The sequence below is a fragment of the Phasianus colchicus genome, chromosome 6 (assembly GCF_987193195.1).
Source record: "Phasianus colchicus chromosome 6, bPhaCol1.hap1.1, whole genome shotgun sequence".
NCBI classification, from domain to species: Eukaryota; Metazoa; Chordata; class Aves; order Galliformes; family Phasianidae; genus Phasianus; species Phasianus colchicus.
The window spans coordinates 43643892-43659128 of record NC_143441.1 but is presented as its reverse complement, the minus strand read 5'-3'; the positions used below and the strand labels follow the sequence as shown (position 1 = coordinate 43659128).

At 38.4% G+C, this 15237-nt stretch overlaps 1 protein-coding gene across 7 annotated transcripts in view; it reads left to right on the top strand.

Annotated features, from left to right (window-relative positions):
• The window catches only part of ZMYND11 (zinc finger MYND-type containing 11), a 102836-nt gene that overhangs the window by 67830 nt on the left and 19769 nt on the right, over positions 1-15237 (top strand). For 4 of the 7 annotated variants that reach the window (XM_090143121.1, XM_031615976.2, XM_090143122.1 and 1 more), the window contains 2 exons: positions 4291-4335; positions 7070-7231. The exons of 1 other annotated variant lie outside the window; for it this stretch is intronic. In XM_090143121.1, coding sequence (XP_089999247.1) covers positions 4291-4335; positions 7070-7231 — 207 coding nt within the window. The remainder of the gene's footprint in view (positions 1-4290; positions 4336-7069; positions 7232-15237) is intronic. 2 more of the 7 variants (XM_031615979.2, XM_090143123.1) reach the window with 2 other exon arrangements.

Sequence of the window (15237 nt, the reverse complement as noted above, 5' to 3'; positions counted from 1 at the left end):
GCTGCAGCAGTTTCTTAGAAAAGGAAGGAGAAGATTAAGTGAAACAATTTTCATAAAGGAATTCTAGTTGCTGAAGTCTTTTTGGCTTTGAAGGAGAGATGGATGCTTGTTTACTTGCAGAACACTTTTGATGAGCAAAAAAACCCACAAGCAAAACATGAGTCAATGTATCTAGTAAGTACATACATACAAGAAAACTACTGGGGCAAAAATGAGCTTATTTTGATGCTGAATTTACTCTGTATTACTGTAATATTAAATGTAAGACAAGGGATGATCTAAGAAACTTATTGTTGTAAAGCAGTCATCCTGATCAAGTATGGATCCTGTAGGGAAATACTTTATTGAACAGCTCCCTCACTGTTTATCTGCTGCAAAGATGGTATGTCCTCTGAGCCATCAGACAATTAATTGTGCCTTCTTCAGTGCTGAGCCTAACCCATTGTGATGAAGAAAAATAAAAGCAGATTCAGTGGGCTGCTGAATGGAAGTTTACAGGAAGATTCTTGCCACTAAGAAAGAGATGGAACCAGAGATGCTTGGTGTGAAGAGAAAGCTGATCGAAAGGCCTACAGAGGGCTGCCCACAGCAGGCTAGGGCCTGTGGCAAAAAAACATGCAATAGTGAAAAAAAAACTGGAAATTGTGCTCTGTGGCACATTCTGTTTGCTAGACCTAGGCAGTATGTGGTGCACATTAATATCTCAGTGAAAATCAATACAGCTACCAAGAGTCATAGTAAGATTTCTTACTCAGTGCTGTACCAGTGAGGTACAGCCTGCTCAAAAAAGAGACAACTGTGCACATACTGGGTGCATACCTGGTAGTCTGAAAAAAAAAAAAGGAGCCAGGATCTGCTCTGTCCAACTCCATGAATAAACAGCCACATTTCATAAAACTTTTGTTACAGAGTAGTCACTTGAAAGTTCAGCAGTAGTGCAAAAGCTAGATAGATGGGAGTCTCTTCAGAGTTGAACAAAGTTTAGCATTTTTACAGTACTTAAAGGCTCTCGTCTGAGCCTGTTTCAGACAGCTTTTAGTGTAGATTCTGATACTTATGCTTTGAGAAAATATTGATGAACGAATCAATATTAAGTGTGCTGTTTAGAGCAAATCATAGAATCATATCATAGAATCACAAGATTGGAAACATGTAAGTAAGAATTATTTCCTTTAGGTTTTGTCTTGGAGAACAGGAACGTTGTAGGAGGTGCACCTCTCCCCCGTGGTTTGTTACTTTTGTGAATGATGAAGACTGAAAAATGCCCTGCAAAGTTTTAACAATTATCTATAGCAAAGCTCATGTCTAAGCAAGAAGCTTGGATGGAAACAGATGCTACCTGAAAACGATGGAAAGGAACTGACTGATTAAAAATGGAAAATTTGTTTAGAAATGTATAGCTATCACTTTGAGCTTTTTCTCATTTAAGGAGAAAGCCAGTAAACAGATCTTGAAGAGCAGAATCCTGAATTTTAACGGCTTCTTTTTTACCTGAAGGAATCAAGCAATTCAGTGGGCCAAGCTGAAAGAGTGTTAAACTGATGGAGGTGGAGAGGAGGGAAAGAAGTGTTCCTTATGGCTATTTCCGAATCTTAAAATACCCATGAAGAAACTGAATCCAGAACACATGCCTCAGGAATGACATCTTTAAATTGAACACAGCCCAATTAGGTGCCAGAGAAATGGGAATCAGAGAAATGATGGGAACTCATTCATTGAGATCTTGTCCAGTTTCCCATTTCTAAAGGGTTATGAAATAGGAAAGATTCCTCTAAATTTTGGGTTGGTAATTTGAAAAGGTCTTGAAATAAATACAGCATATAAATGCTATTATTTTTAAGTAGTTTTTATTTTGTAAACAACTTCTTTCTGCTGCTGTGGACCTACTTGCCATTCTAGATTCTGAGATTATTGTGACAGACTAAAAGTGTTGATATGATACAGTGTGGGTGACATAGCACAGTGTATCTGCTAATACTCTTCCTTTAGACTAAATGTAAAAGCTGTTGTGAGTTCTCTATTCACAAGAAGACAACTGAAGCTCTAGAGGCTCTTTAAAGCACAGACATTGCATAGAGCTGACCGTGGATTTGTGCACAGGTGGGTCTGAATGAAAATCCAGTGATCTGAAAGGAGCTGTGTGTGTGTGGGTGTGAATGGGAGTTCTAGAGAAGCAGCACAGCAGTGCATAGGTAAGCAGCAAAGAAACTCTGGAGGAGCCCTTGAAACAGAACGCCTGGGAAAACAAAAAGTCCAAAGAGTACAATGGGACAAAATGCCATAAAGGAAAAGGCTGGGAAGCATGAGCTCCATGGAAAATGCTCTCCTTCATTTGCGTCATATTGAATTTAGGACAACAGAACTGTATGTATGTTATTCATAAATAAACATGATTGCGCCAAAGAAATAACTGACTTAAAATTGTTTTTCTATCTATGTGACCCTTTTTATTTTTTTTTAGCTTGCTGGTTGGGTCCAAAGGATAGCCATGATTTGGATGGCTTGGGAAATCTAGTTCAACTGTGTGAAACCAGCAAATCCCCATAGAGGGGAGTTTTGTGAATAGAGTTTTGCCTTTTTCCCCCCTCCCTTTTCCTCTCTTCCACCTGATAGTAGAGTGACTTTTTACCGAGTATCTGGGCTACCATTAAGGGACTTGGAGAAAACAGATTAACAGGTAAGAAATGAGTTATGTTAATGGAATGTACATTTTAAAAAGGCAAAGTGGTCCTTTTAGACAAAGTCTAAGTAAAGTGGTTATAATGTTTTCATGTGCAATGACTGCATATAAATTACAGGAAAATAAAAAGTTACTGTTTGTTTTTATATCTCTTTTTTGGTGCAATAATTATGGTATTGGTAAGGTATGGAAGTGGCCTAATTGTTGTAGTTGTGACCTCTAAATTATTGTTAATGTTACTGTCAGTATGTGCTTCACATCTCCTCCTTAATGGTATGCAAATTGTACAGCAGAATGTCACATTCTCCAACATACAGATTCCCTATTTCAATTACAGCGAAGTAAATCTCCATTACTAATGAGTAAGCATTTCTTTTCCATGTACATTTGCATTATAATGGACATTTTCTTTATGCACTAAAACTATTCTTTCCTTGACAACAACTTTATATTTCATTTTACAGTAAAGGCTACGACATGGTGATTCATTCTTTTCTGTTGGGTTTATCTCTTTTTGAAGTGTCAAATGTTCTAGGTAGCCTGACATTTTCTGTCCTATGTTATTTTTTCTGTTCTTCCAGAATAAATATGTGTATATCCTTTAAGACAACCTACTTAATACAAATCGTGAAAAAGTAAGCTTATGTGTCAGTCATAAGTTAAGCCATATTTCAGAATTGTTGCTTTGTTTCGTCCATGTTGCTGAGAAATCTCGACTGCTATCTATGTCAGTGCAAAGTGACCTTTGTGATATAATGTTTGACCGATTTGAATATAAAGAACAAGTGACCACAAGTGACCCATATTGCTGCAAGATTTCACTCTGCTTAACAGAGCGTAGCTCTTTGGCTATTAAATCCCCCAAACAGACATTTGCTGCCCTGCGAATGTGTATGTCTACAAATGCAATGGGCAGCTGAGTAAAACAAAGGGGAAAGGCCTCCTGTTCCATCTGAGCTATGTGGCTCTGCTGCCAATCCTGCTCGAGCTGTGGGCAGTCCCTGGGTACCACTGGACTTGGGCAGCTGGCTCCAGCCAATGGAGGATTCCCTTGGTGACCCAGGGGCTTCCCCTGCCCTTCATCAGGGAGCGAGAATATTGGCAAGCTGAGTCCCTATGGTGGAGATCCTGCCTTCATTCTGGATGGCCCCAGGAACACGTGTCCCCTTTTGTAAAACTGTGAGGACAGTGAGTTTTATTGATAAAGTGGGAATTTCATCTTTGATCACATGCAGTTTGATTTCATTGGGGATCTGTGCTGTAAATCACTTTACAGAAGCCAACACAGCTTTCTGTATCACTGATTAATAATCATTAATATTCTTGAACATTTCTAAGTTTCCCTGGTGGTGGGTGTATATATGGGGAAGAAGATGGGTGTTGGGTTCTTTTAATCATATAAGTACCTGGGATGTTGTAAAGAGACAGAATGTGGTTAAAACATTAGGTATCGTTCCAGAAATGCAGGAAGAAATGTATGCAGCCAGATGTTAGAAATAACATTGATTTCCTGGTCACTGTGCATGAATTCTTTCTAGCCTTGTGTATATCCTGATAATCGGACGGATTACAGCATAGATACAAAGTTTGTTTTGTTTTTATTTTGAAAGGCCTACGGTATGCAGCCTTTTTCCCAGACAGCAGCAAAAAACAAGGTGAACAATTTTTGCACTATGTGGTTTTGAATTCTGTCATATTTTCTATTACGTTTCTGTCTTCCATTAGGATAGCTTAGTTTGCTATATTAACCACCACCATCATCCATATCACTTCCAATTCTGAGTTTAGTCTGCATTATGTATGTATCTAGTTTGATGATTTTTCTCTCTCCTGGGGGCTGGAAGTGGTTACTCACACGTTACATACAGTTCAAGATGTTGTTACAATGGTTGCCCTTTAATCAGTCATTTTTGGAGTGGCTGATGACACCTGGTGGTGTATATCGTAAATGCAGACTTAACCGCGTTTGCAGCTGGCGGAGGATGTTGACCTGTCCTACCCCGAGCACTGGCAGGCAGTTTGAGCTCTATAAATGAATCTGGTCTCCTGCACGAAAAAATCTCCTGGGAGCACATTCTCCTCCCATTCAAACACATGCAAACCGAGAGAAGCAGTAACATTTCCCTGCTGCTGGAGCAAAATTACTGCCTCTGTCCTTGCTATTGAAGTTAATAGTATAGCTTCTCACAAGGGCTATGTACCTTTTTTATTTTCTTTATTAACTTTATGGATATGTTGCATAAATGAATGTTTTATATATACTTATGTACTAAATATACTGCATTAAATTAAAAATCTCTGTGAAAAACCTAGTGATGCCTAGTTAGAACTAATGATATTTTCAAAACTTTTGATTGGGACTACTCAAGAAAGCTTCTTCTGGTGTTTTATTTAACATCATCATGGTTTCTGGCTTGAGCGCATGGTTTTTCTTGCCAGCGAGTAAGTTTCCCTATGTTTATTAAATTCCACATCTCTTTGCCAGCATATTTCCTAACAATGGAATATCTGGAATATACCAATAAGTAACCAGTATGAATAAAAAGGAAAAATCCTGGAATCCTTTTTCTGCAGTAAAATTCCTCAGTAGCCAGAATCTCTTGGGCTCTTCTCCATTTGATTTTTCTCTGGATAAAACTTCAGTCAAACCTTTCCTGCTTAATTGGCCCTTTATCACTTATTTATTTATTTATCTTGCAGTTCCATAAAGAAGTATTACATTAAATATTGAATATCCTCATTTTTGTCAATCTGCAGAGAAACCGCATGCATCTACAATGCAGTATCTTTAGTTATTTCTAAAATATTGCAAAGAAAGGACTCTCGAAGTGTTCTGCCACTGGATTTTGTTGAAGGGGAAAGATTTGGTGAAATGAGAATACATTCTTTATAGCTAAATTAAGTGGTATTGTTTTGCCATTCTGAGATACACAGAATTGATATGTAAAACTAAATAAGAAACAAAACCAGTAGAAAGTCACGTTACACTGTTAATCTGAACAACAAAGGAGAATGAAGGTCTGAGTCAGAAATTGGTTAAGGATCTTTTTTTGGTGTTTTATTGGTTTGTTTCTCCTAAACTTACTGCTCCAACATTCATGGGTATAAACTTTAGTGTAGCTAATTGGGATTGTCCTAAAATGTCTCGTATTTGTGGAGGACTCTGGTCAGATGAGTTATGTACAGGATACAGCTGCTTCAGCCTGAGGACTAGAGGTTCCACTTTGTAGCACTTCTTACCCCACACCATGAAGGGGACCTGACACCTATGGGCCTGAGGGGCTCTGCTTCCCAGGCATGGGAAAAGAGAATTGGACAAAAGATTGTTCAGGCCAGCGGAGGGAGTTGCAAACTCCACCTTTACAATGTGACATTAAAAAAGCTCGATCCAATATTTATCAAGATTCTTGAAGAATAGCAGTAATTTTTTTCAGACATCTGAACCCACTGAAAAGTGACATTTGGACATTAAAAGGCATTGGGAATTTAATCTGAGATATGACAGTTTTTTTGTCTTCAAAGTGTAAGGAAAAGTATGGCATTTCAGATAACAAACACTGGCAATTCTGTCTGGTTTTAGTGCTAGAGATTCCTAGAGCAAAATTCTGCCTCCAAATTATATGCATGCTACTCTCAATTACTTCATCAAAGCTTATGCACATGTTTCAAAGGTCAGAATTTGGCCACTGGGACTGAATATTCAAGAAAGAGTGTATTAAAGACATCTGTATATCAGCAGAACCACATCCTTTGTCTTCTATAGGACATTTCAGGAATAAGTGCTGTTGGGCACTGCAAATGAAACAGTTTCTATTTTTTGAATTGTATTGAGATTGCTTAGCAAAAACATTTCTTGCAATTTTAGGTTCATGATTTCATGTATTCTTTGTAACTTAACACTGAAAAGTTGTCAGTTTAAAGAGAATAAAGACTGGAAGGGGCCACCCTTCAGAATATTACAGTTGAAAATACACTGTAACAATCAAACCAAGGGGACATAGTCTGAGGAAATAGGTACGCTCAATTGAAGTGCACAGCCTTTTGTTTGTAGTCTAATACAGAGAGGTCGACAACAGTGTTGTACACGAAGGTAGAAAACAAACCCAAAACTTTTCATTGTGGACAGAGCTTATATTTGAAATTATGTTACCGATCAGACACTTGAAAAAGCTAAAACTTGGCATTCGCATGCTGTTTGAGTTAGCACATATTAAATTGATGAAGATCTTTAAGCATGTAGGTTTTCCCCTGTTTTTTAAACATTATACACTTCTTAAACTGTTTATAATGTCTAATTGCTGCTGAATTTCAAGACATATATCAATTTTGTTCTTAGTTCCTGAAGATTTTGACAGAATATCATACCAAAATATTTTGTATTTTTTGTAGGACTGGGAAACAGAAAATCATGACTGGTATTGTTTTGAATGCCATTTGCCTGGAGAGGTGTTGATATGTGACCTGTGTTTTCGTGTGTATCATTCCAAGTGTTTGTCTGATGAGTTCAGGCTTAGAGACAGCAGTAGTCACTGGCAGTGCCCAGTTTGCAGGGTGAGTACCTATGAGCTTTCATGTGCTGATTAGAGGGTTGGTATTCATGAATAGTTTCATTAAGGTGTCCAGATGGTCTGGCCAGGTTAATGGATAAAGAACTGAATATTTTAACAATGGTACATACCTAGAGCATCTGTACAGAGATACTAAATTATGGTGCATGTAGCAGATGGTTATTTTTGAAGACTCCAGCAAGTTTTACTTATACATTTGACAGCACACAGTATACTGTGTGGGAATGTGTGTATGTATGTATGCAATGTATGAATGCAGTATATTGTGGAAATCTTCAACATGAGTAAGTAGATTGCTGTATAAGATGCTGCTGTTTATACTTAACCTCATTTTAATGAATCATAATGCAATTTTTTTTTTTTTTTTTGTATTTTGACTGCATTCCTACTATTTTATTAGAATCATATTTTACATTATAAAGCCACAATCATGTTGCTGACAATTGCAGTATCTGAAACAAAGGGGTGAAATTCTGCTTTTCATTTACTCCTATGCATTTATTGGCATGAAAAAAGTCAATATAGATTTCACCCATCGCATCTGTATCTATACTGCTTTTTCTTTACAGTTGTTTCTCTTATGAATATAGTAAGGTGAGAGCAGTTATTTCTTACATACGTTAGAAGAACAAGCAGGTATGTTGTCTGAGTGTTGTTAGAAGAGTAGACATACGTTATGGAAGTGTTTGCTGGTACCCAGCCTTGCATCAGCCAGATGTTTTTCCTAACTGTTGTCATCTCCGCATAGCCTCTCACAATGCACCACATTTCTAGGCTTCCTTCAACAGGGAAGAAAGTATGAGTGAGTAAGACAAAATTATTGATATAAAAGGCATAATGCCAGTTGCCCTCTACCTTGGGTTGCTGGAGGGAGAGGAAGCTCCTTGCCAAAGGCTGAGGTCTAGCTGTAGGGCAGCGGACTGACCTTCAGATGATCTCTGCTGTAACCAGTATTAGGGGTTGGTGCTTCTTAAGCACGGAGAAGTGTTGTGTTTGGTATTCTTTTTAACATATGGATTGTTTTGTTTCAAAACAATACTTTCTGACTGCTGTTACCTTAGAACCAGTTGTAAAAGCCTGACACCTTCTGCCTCAGAGTGGGAGCTCTCAGGGTTTAGGGAAATACCAAAAATAAGAAGTGTAAGGGAAGTGTTAGGGAATTAAAAACTATACTGGTGGCTGGGAGCGAGCAGTTAAGAATAGAGACATGTACTGTATCCTCCTGTATCGAAGTAGCAGCATTTAATTTAACTACTCAGTATTCTCTCTGTTAAAAACAAAGAATGGTAGTATATACATGAATTGCTTTTAGATTTTTAAAGTAATCAGCTTAATAATTGTTGTTTCCCATAATAAATATTAATAGTTCTTACAAATAGTTAAGACCAGATAAACCTGATCCAGTCTCCACTCTAATTTGCAAACAATTTTAGATGACACTTGGTGAAAGAGGGAATGTAAATGAATTAAGCCACCTTGTGTTTTAGGAGGCTTATGGCATCTTGTAAGATGGATGTCTGCAGAATGGAAGAGCTGAACCGCTGCATATGGAGTGCACAGATTTGTGGGGTGCTCTGCTCTGAGCTCAGCTGGACTTTCATCTTAGAGCTCTGAGATACATTATGGGACTGATATTAAACAAATATTTACCTTTAAGAAAATGTTATGAATCTTAGACCATATGTAGTGTGTCCTTTTGCCTATCGATTCCCTTTTTGTTATACAAGGAGAGGTTTGGGGTTGTGTTACATCCTTCCTGCTCCAGAAACTTTTGACTTGCTCAGTGCCTTGAGTGATAACCAATGTATAAGAATGCTGCCATTTTGAATGCCATGCCATCCCTTTTTCCCTTGTGCTGGCATCTCTTCTGACAATTACTCCAATTCATTTGAAGCCCTAAGTTTGCAAACTGGGATTAATGAGGTTTGCACAGTCCCTGGGAGCAAGGAAGAGGTGTAGATGAGAATTAGCATGCGTGTGTCAGGTTTCAGTATTCTTCCACTGCTTTCCCCCCAGCTTCCTAGGAACAGACTGCTCTAATTTTATTTTAAAAGAATGAGAGAGGCCTATATTCAAAATAGTATGGTAGTTTAGAGAACCCTGGCTGGTATCCAGAGGACATAACAGAGCTTAACTATCTCGTGTAAGGACAATGGGATTTACTTTGTGTTATCTGCAGTAAATACGGATGTTCAAGGAAAGAAGTAGGGACAAAGAGATGTGTATATTTTGTACTTTTTTTCTTGTGACTGGACATAGAACATTTTACCAAGGGATCTCCAAGTTCTTTACCAAGGTGAAGTGCACATATGTTTGAAACCTAATATATTGGAAGAAATAATTTAAGAACACTTCATTCTTATGTAAAGATTGCTTCTGTAATGCTGCCAAGGTCAGCAAGCCTTTGGATTATTTGTTTCACAATTGCTGGCTGTACTAGTTCAATCAACCTGCGCAGCTTTATCTTGCACACTTGACTACTCAGAAGCATTTTATAAAGGACGTTGCCAAGGATTTGTTCATAACTTGAAAAAATTTTTTCTCCTGTAACGTTTAGAACAGTCCCTCACAAGCTGTGCTCTGAACTCTGTTTCCCTGCTGGCAATTTTTCCCCACTGCATCCATAAGCAAGAATGTCTCATTCTTGGCTTTTTTTTTTTTTTTTTTAATTTCACGGAACCAATCTGAATATTTTATACCCTACATAATTCTCAGCAGGAGACAAGAGTCAAGCAAAGTTCAACTCAAACCATACTGCAGTGATTGAAGATGTTGAAGATGCTCCCTGACTGCTGACTAATCACTGTCTTAAGTGAAATAAATTGGTATTATCATCAAAATTCCTGGTAGATAGGTCACTAGGGAAACATGGTATCAAGTGGACTTAGAGATTGCATTAGCCTTTTCCCACTACTGGCATGGTTTGTGCAATACAGCGTTGGTCTGCTGGGTCTCTGAAGGATGCAGGAGACTTGTGTGCTTATTGCCACTCTTTGGTTGGATAAAGAGAGGAAATTAATCTTATCCAGTGGTTAATTTAGTACCTCAAAGCTGCATAAAGTACTGCAAAAATGCAGTGTTTTGTTGTTGTTGTTGTTTGTGAAAATAGATGTATAAAAGAAATCTGAACAGGAGAAAATTGATCCCAGATCAAATAGCTACCTGTGATTAATACTTAAAAAAAATGTTTTTTAATATTTTTTTAGAAAGGCAAAAATATGCATGGTGATATATTTTGTCCCAGAGGAATACATTTTTTATTTGTGAAACAGAAAGGAAGAATTAGTGTTGGTTTCACTTGTCTCCCTGGGCTATTTTGTTGTTTTTGTTGTTGCTGTTGTCAGGTTTTTTTGCAAACGTCTGATCAGGCATTGATCTGTCATGCATGTGCTGTGCAAGGAATTATAACCAATTTACCTGTGGTAGTAGGTTATTCAGTATTTCTGTGTTTTCTGCATATGCAAGCAAAGTAAAGTGTAGAGCTTAAGATATGAAATACTGTGCTGATATGTGTTCCATAAATAGGTTGTTTTGGAGTACTGGTACTGTAGTGAACATTTCATAGGGTACATAAAAATTCTCCATCATGCAGTTCACAGTTAGCAATAGGTGTAACATGAAAAGTGAGAATGACAAATGATAGAAAATTAGAAATACAGGCATATGAAGATTACTGAGGTGAAGTAGATCTAGAACTTTCTATGTAGAAAACTATCACAGCCAGAACCTGTACAATAACTACATGATGGAACATATTCCATAAATAGGGTCTGGCATATTTATACAAATTATACCTATGCATTAGCATCAAATTCCTCTGTAAATTTAAGCCCTAAAAAAATCGGAGGGCCAGCAGGTAAATCAGAGAGCTTATAAACAACATTGGTGAATAAATGGTAGGCTTGTACACTTAGTTCTCCTCTGTGGATGCACCCCTGGAAATCTGAACTGCTTCTGGAAATGGAACTGGTGACTTAGAAAGATGGTCTGTCACTGAGCAGCCTTCACTTAATCCATCACTGAGCGGCTTCCTGCTCTAGTGTGGAGCTCTTCAGTGTGTGCATACACTGACAGTTGAGAGAAGAATGGGAAAAAAGGTTAATCAGAGACCGTAAGGAAAACTCTGTACCTCAGAGTGTGAAGCACCATAAACAGTGCTCCTTCAGGACGGAGTTTTTCCTGGGAGTCCCCTCAGCTGGTGCTGACCTCAGGGAGTTCATAAAGCCTTGCAGTGATTTCCTGCACTGTGCATGTCAGGGTTGCTAAGTCACTTGCACCTTCACAGTGCAGTGTATTGCCACCCTCTTTCCCAGCGAAGCACTTCTATTAATCTGGGATAATGAATGCAAACAGTAACATAAATCCAGTCTTCAGGTAACAATTTCTAAAAAATAGATGTGCCACAGAGAGTAAATGCATATATAAGGTATTTCCTGCACCTCCCAGCAGAGTCAGCTTGCAGCTTTGGCCTTCTGCCCACCAGATGTTATGAATCTTCTACATGAGGATTGCTATGGTCAAGTGTTGCACTCCTGCGCCCACAGCGTAAACATCAATGCCTGGCACTTGACTATGATTCAAAGAGGAAAGGCTGCTGATTTCACTATAAGTTGGTGTGACTTGGAAATAATCCCTGCTGGGGGATAACCCTGGTAGGTAGCTGAGCACCATGCAGCCTCTCGCATGCTTCACCCCTTTGCTCCTTGGTGGGAACAGGTGAAGAGGAAAGGAGGAGTAAAAGCAAGAAAACCTTGCAAGGTGAGAAGTGGAAGAAGAAAAGAAACAAAGTAAAACAGAAAAAGTGATGCAAAAGCAATTGCTCAGCACCTCCTATGGGTAAACCAGTAGCCAGAACCTGAGCTAAAGATGGATAACCTCCACAAAGCACCCATTTTTCCTTTTTATTACTGAGCACCATAGAATTAGAGAATTGTAGAATCGTTAAGGTTGAAAGAGAACACTAGGATCATGTAGTCCAACCATAGATCTGGCCAGTCAAACCGTGATGTTACACGAGTGAGGATATCTGTTGTCAGTTTGGGTTATCTACCTGGTTGTATCCCTTCCCAACTTCTTGCATGCTATCCATTCACTTGGGTAAACAGAGAAACAGAGAAGTCCTTGATATTCTGCAAACACTGTTGATCCATAGCTAGAACATCCCTGTGTTATCAGCACAGTTTTGGTGACACATCTAAAACCCAGCTCCATAAGAGCTGCTGTGAAGAAAATTAACTGCATTCCAACCAGAAGCAGTACAATACGTATATTGAATGATCCTGAAATGATCTGTTTGGGTTGGATTGAATCTTAAGAGTCTCTTAAAAAAGGTTTTCAATAGTGTGTCTTAGTAGATCTGACTGTGAGAAAAGGTATGCAGTAGACATTGCCACTTTTACAATGTCACGAGTCACCAGTATTGTTTTCCTTTCCTAAAAGTAGAAAATTGAAAGACATAATTTTCATCTGTACTTGCTTTTATATCACTCTGTCTGTAAAGGGACCTGAAAGTGGGTAAATTTGCTTATCTCAGAACAATATAATTTGATTTTATGTTAAAGATATCCCTCATCTGTCAACGGTTTACGGGCTGGTTCGGCCCAGTTCCGTGACTAGCGGGGCGGAGGGATCCGCAGATCCGCGCCTCCGGAAAAAGGGAACAGGGCACCCCAAAATAATTAAAAACAGCAGCAACGATCTGAGGAGAAACAAACTAATTTACTAAATATAGTATCGGAATGCAAGATAACACACTATAATACAATATAATTAAATTTGAAGCTAATAAATCAAATATAATGAGAGAGAGAATGTCCGAAAGGTGGGTAGGCCTCACCACAACGCGGAGAGCTGAGGTGAGATGCGCAGTCCAGTTGAGCAGCAGGGAGAAAAGGGAGGAGAGCCGATGAAGAGCAGGCTAAGAAGAGTGCATCAGGTGACCTTGCCAGGAGTTGTATCTCGAGACTCTCTGTGACCGCAAAGTCCCCTGGGGAATGTAGTTCTTCTCTTCCAGGCTGGTACCCAGAGCTTGAGCACCAACAGTTAAACTCCCACTGCCCCACATGATGTTATGATGTGGAATACCGAAAACCAAAAATCACAAAACCATAACACTCATCTAATATTAATTATTCTTTAAGTGTGTCTAGTTTGACTAATCCCAGAGAAAGACAAGTCTTGAAAACACATATTACTTTTATGAAAAAAAATCCATGTTTTTGATCATAGCTTCCAAACCATGTGTTAGGTATGTCCTAGAAAGTAAACTTGTTCAAAAGTGGATGAAGTGGTTTAATTATACATTTCTACCAAGGGTAAGTAACCTTGGCATAAAAAGACGTTGTGCTGGCACATGGGCTTCTATTCCCTAATTCATTACATTTCAGGATTTAGAAAAACAACCTGAAGATCTTTTTTATTTTTTCTTTTCTTAAATCAGTATAAAGAATTTAAGAAAAAGTAGAGAAATTCAAGTTTGCCTGAATTGGCAAGCTAATTATATCATTTTCATTGGTGCTTAAGATTATATTAATTGCTGACATCAATAATGACAGAAAGCCAGCTATCAATCTTTCATTATGATCTGAAAGATAAGTCTGTAAACCGTCTATCTTAACACAGTCTCTTACAAACTGTGTTGCCCATCAGGGCATGAAAAAAGGTCTACATGAATTTTGAAGTAGGGATGATATATTCAGAATCGTGTCAGAAAGAGACTTGTCTCTGCAAGTTAATTTTATTGCATCCTTAGAAGCCTGTTAAAATGGTACGTCATTGGCAAGCATACAGCACTCTTGCCTAAAATGACAAAATGACAGCTGCATTTCATTGTGCAGAAAATTTAATGCGTTGCAGCTGAGTAGGAATATTGTTTTATGCAAAACTGAATAGATAATTGAATTTGAGTAGAATGCATGTTCTTGTGGCGGATTACTTTTTCTGCCATGTTTACTTTAAAGAGATACTCAGGTGATTCAAATGTAGGGCTCAGAGTAAAATTCTGTGTCATTCCAGAGCCTGGGCAGACAGTCTAGGAAGCATTAACACTATGAAAATAATGCTAAAATGTGATAGGAGAGTTAGAAAGATCTGCTGGCCCTTTCCACAGTATTGCACTTTGCCCAGCAGCAGCATTGTCCTTTCAGGAAAAAGCTGTAGTGCTGCTTTGCATACAGCAGTGTCTGTGTAGGTTCATGATTATGGGGCAGAGGTTATTGAAGGTACACTCTGTAGCTTGCAATGGTGAGGTAGAAATTTTTCAGCACAGACTGATGATTTTATGTGTACTGCTAAACAATTGAATAAACACCTTCATAGGTAGTGCTATGTACAGATTTTATTTAATTTGAGAAGGAGGTAATAAGTGCAGGCCTGAGATGCATAGGTTACACTCTTGCTGTAGCACCAGGGCCAGTCTGTGATTTCAGTGTCTTCAGTGTCTTTCAGAAGGAATGAAAGCAGAGCAGACTCAATCAGAAATCAAATTTCTATCCATTTGTCTTTTTTTTTTTTGTATTAGCATGTAATTTGTGCTCTGCTAAGTAAATATGCAAAAATAGTTGCTCTGTGCTCAACACATATCTTCCCTCTGTCTGTGTTCAGGGTCTGTTATGAATAATTAAAAAAAAAAAAAACCCAAAACCTCACTTCTACTGATTAATAGTTTGTAAGCCTCTTAACCTCTCTTAGTTACCCATTAAGTACCCGTGTGGTACTATGTGGCAAACTATTACTTCATGTACATCATACCTAATATTGTTTGCTAAGCAGCAGTCATACATAGTTATGTGGATCCTGCTGAAGACAATCAAAGTTTGAAGAGGCAGGTGTAGCTCAAAGTGTTTGGTCCCCACACTTTGCATACAGGTGATGATTGAAGGCACAGAATGGGAGAACTCAGCTTGGCACTCGTTGCATTCAGAGTTTTGAGGAGAAGTAAACATTTTTGCTAAAGATGTAAGCAGTCGAAAACCTCTGCCAGACAATAAG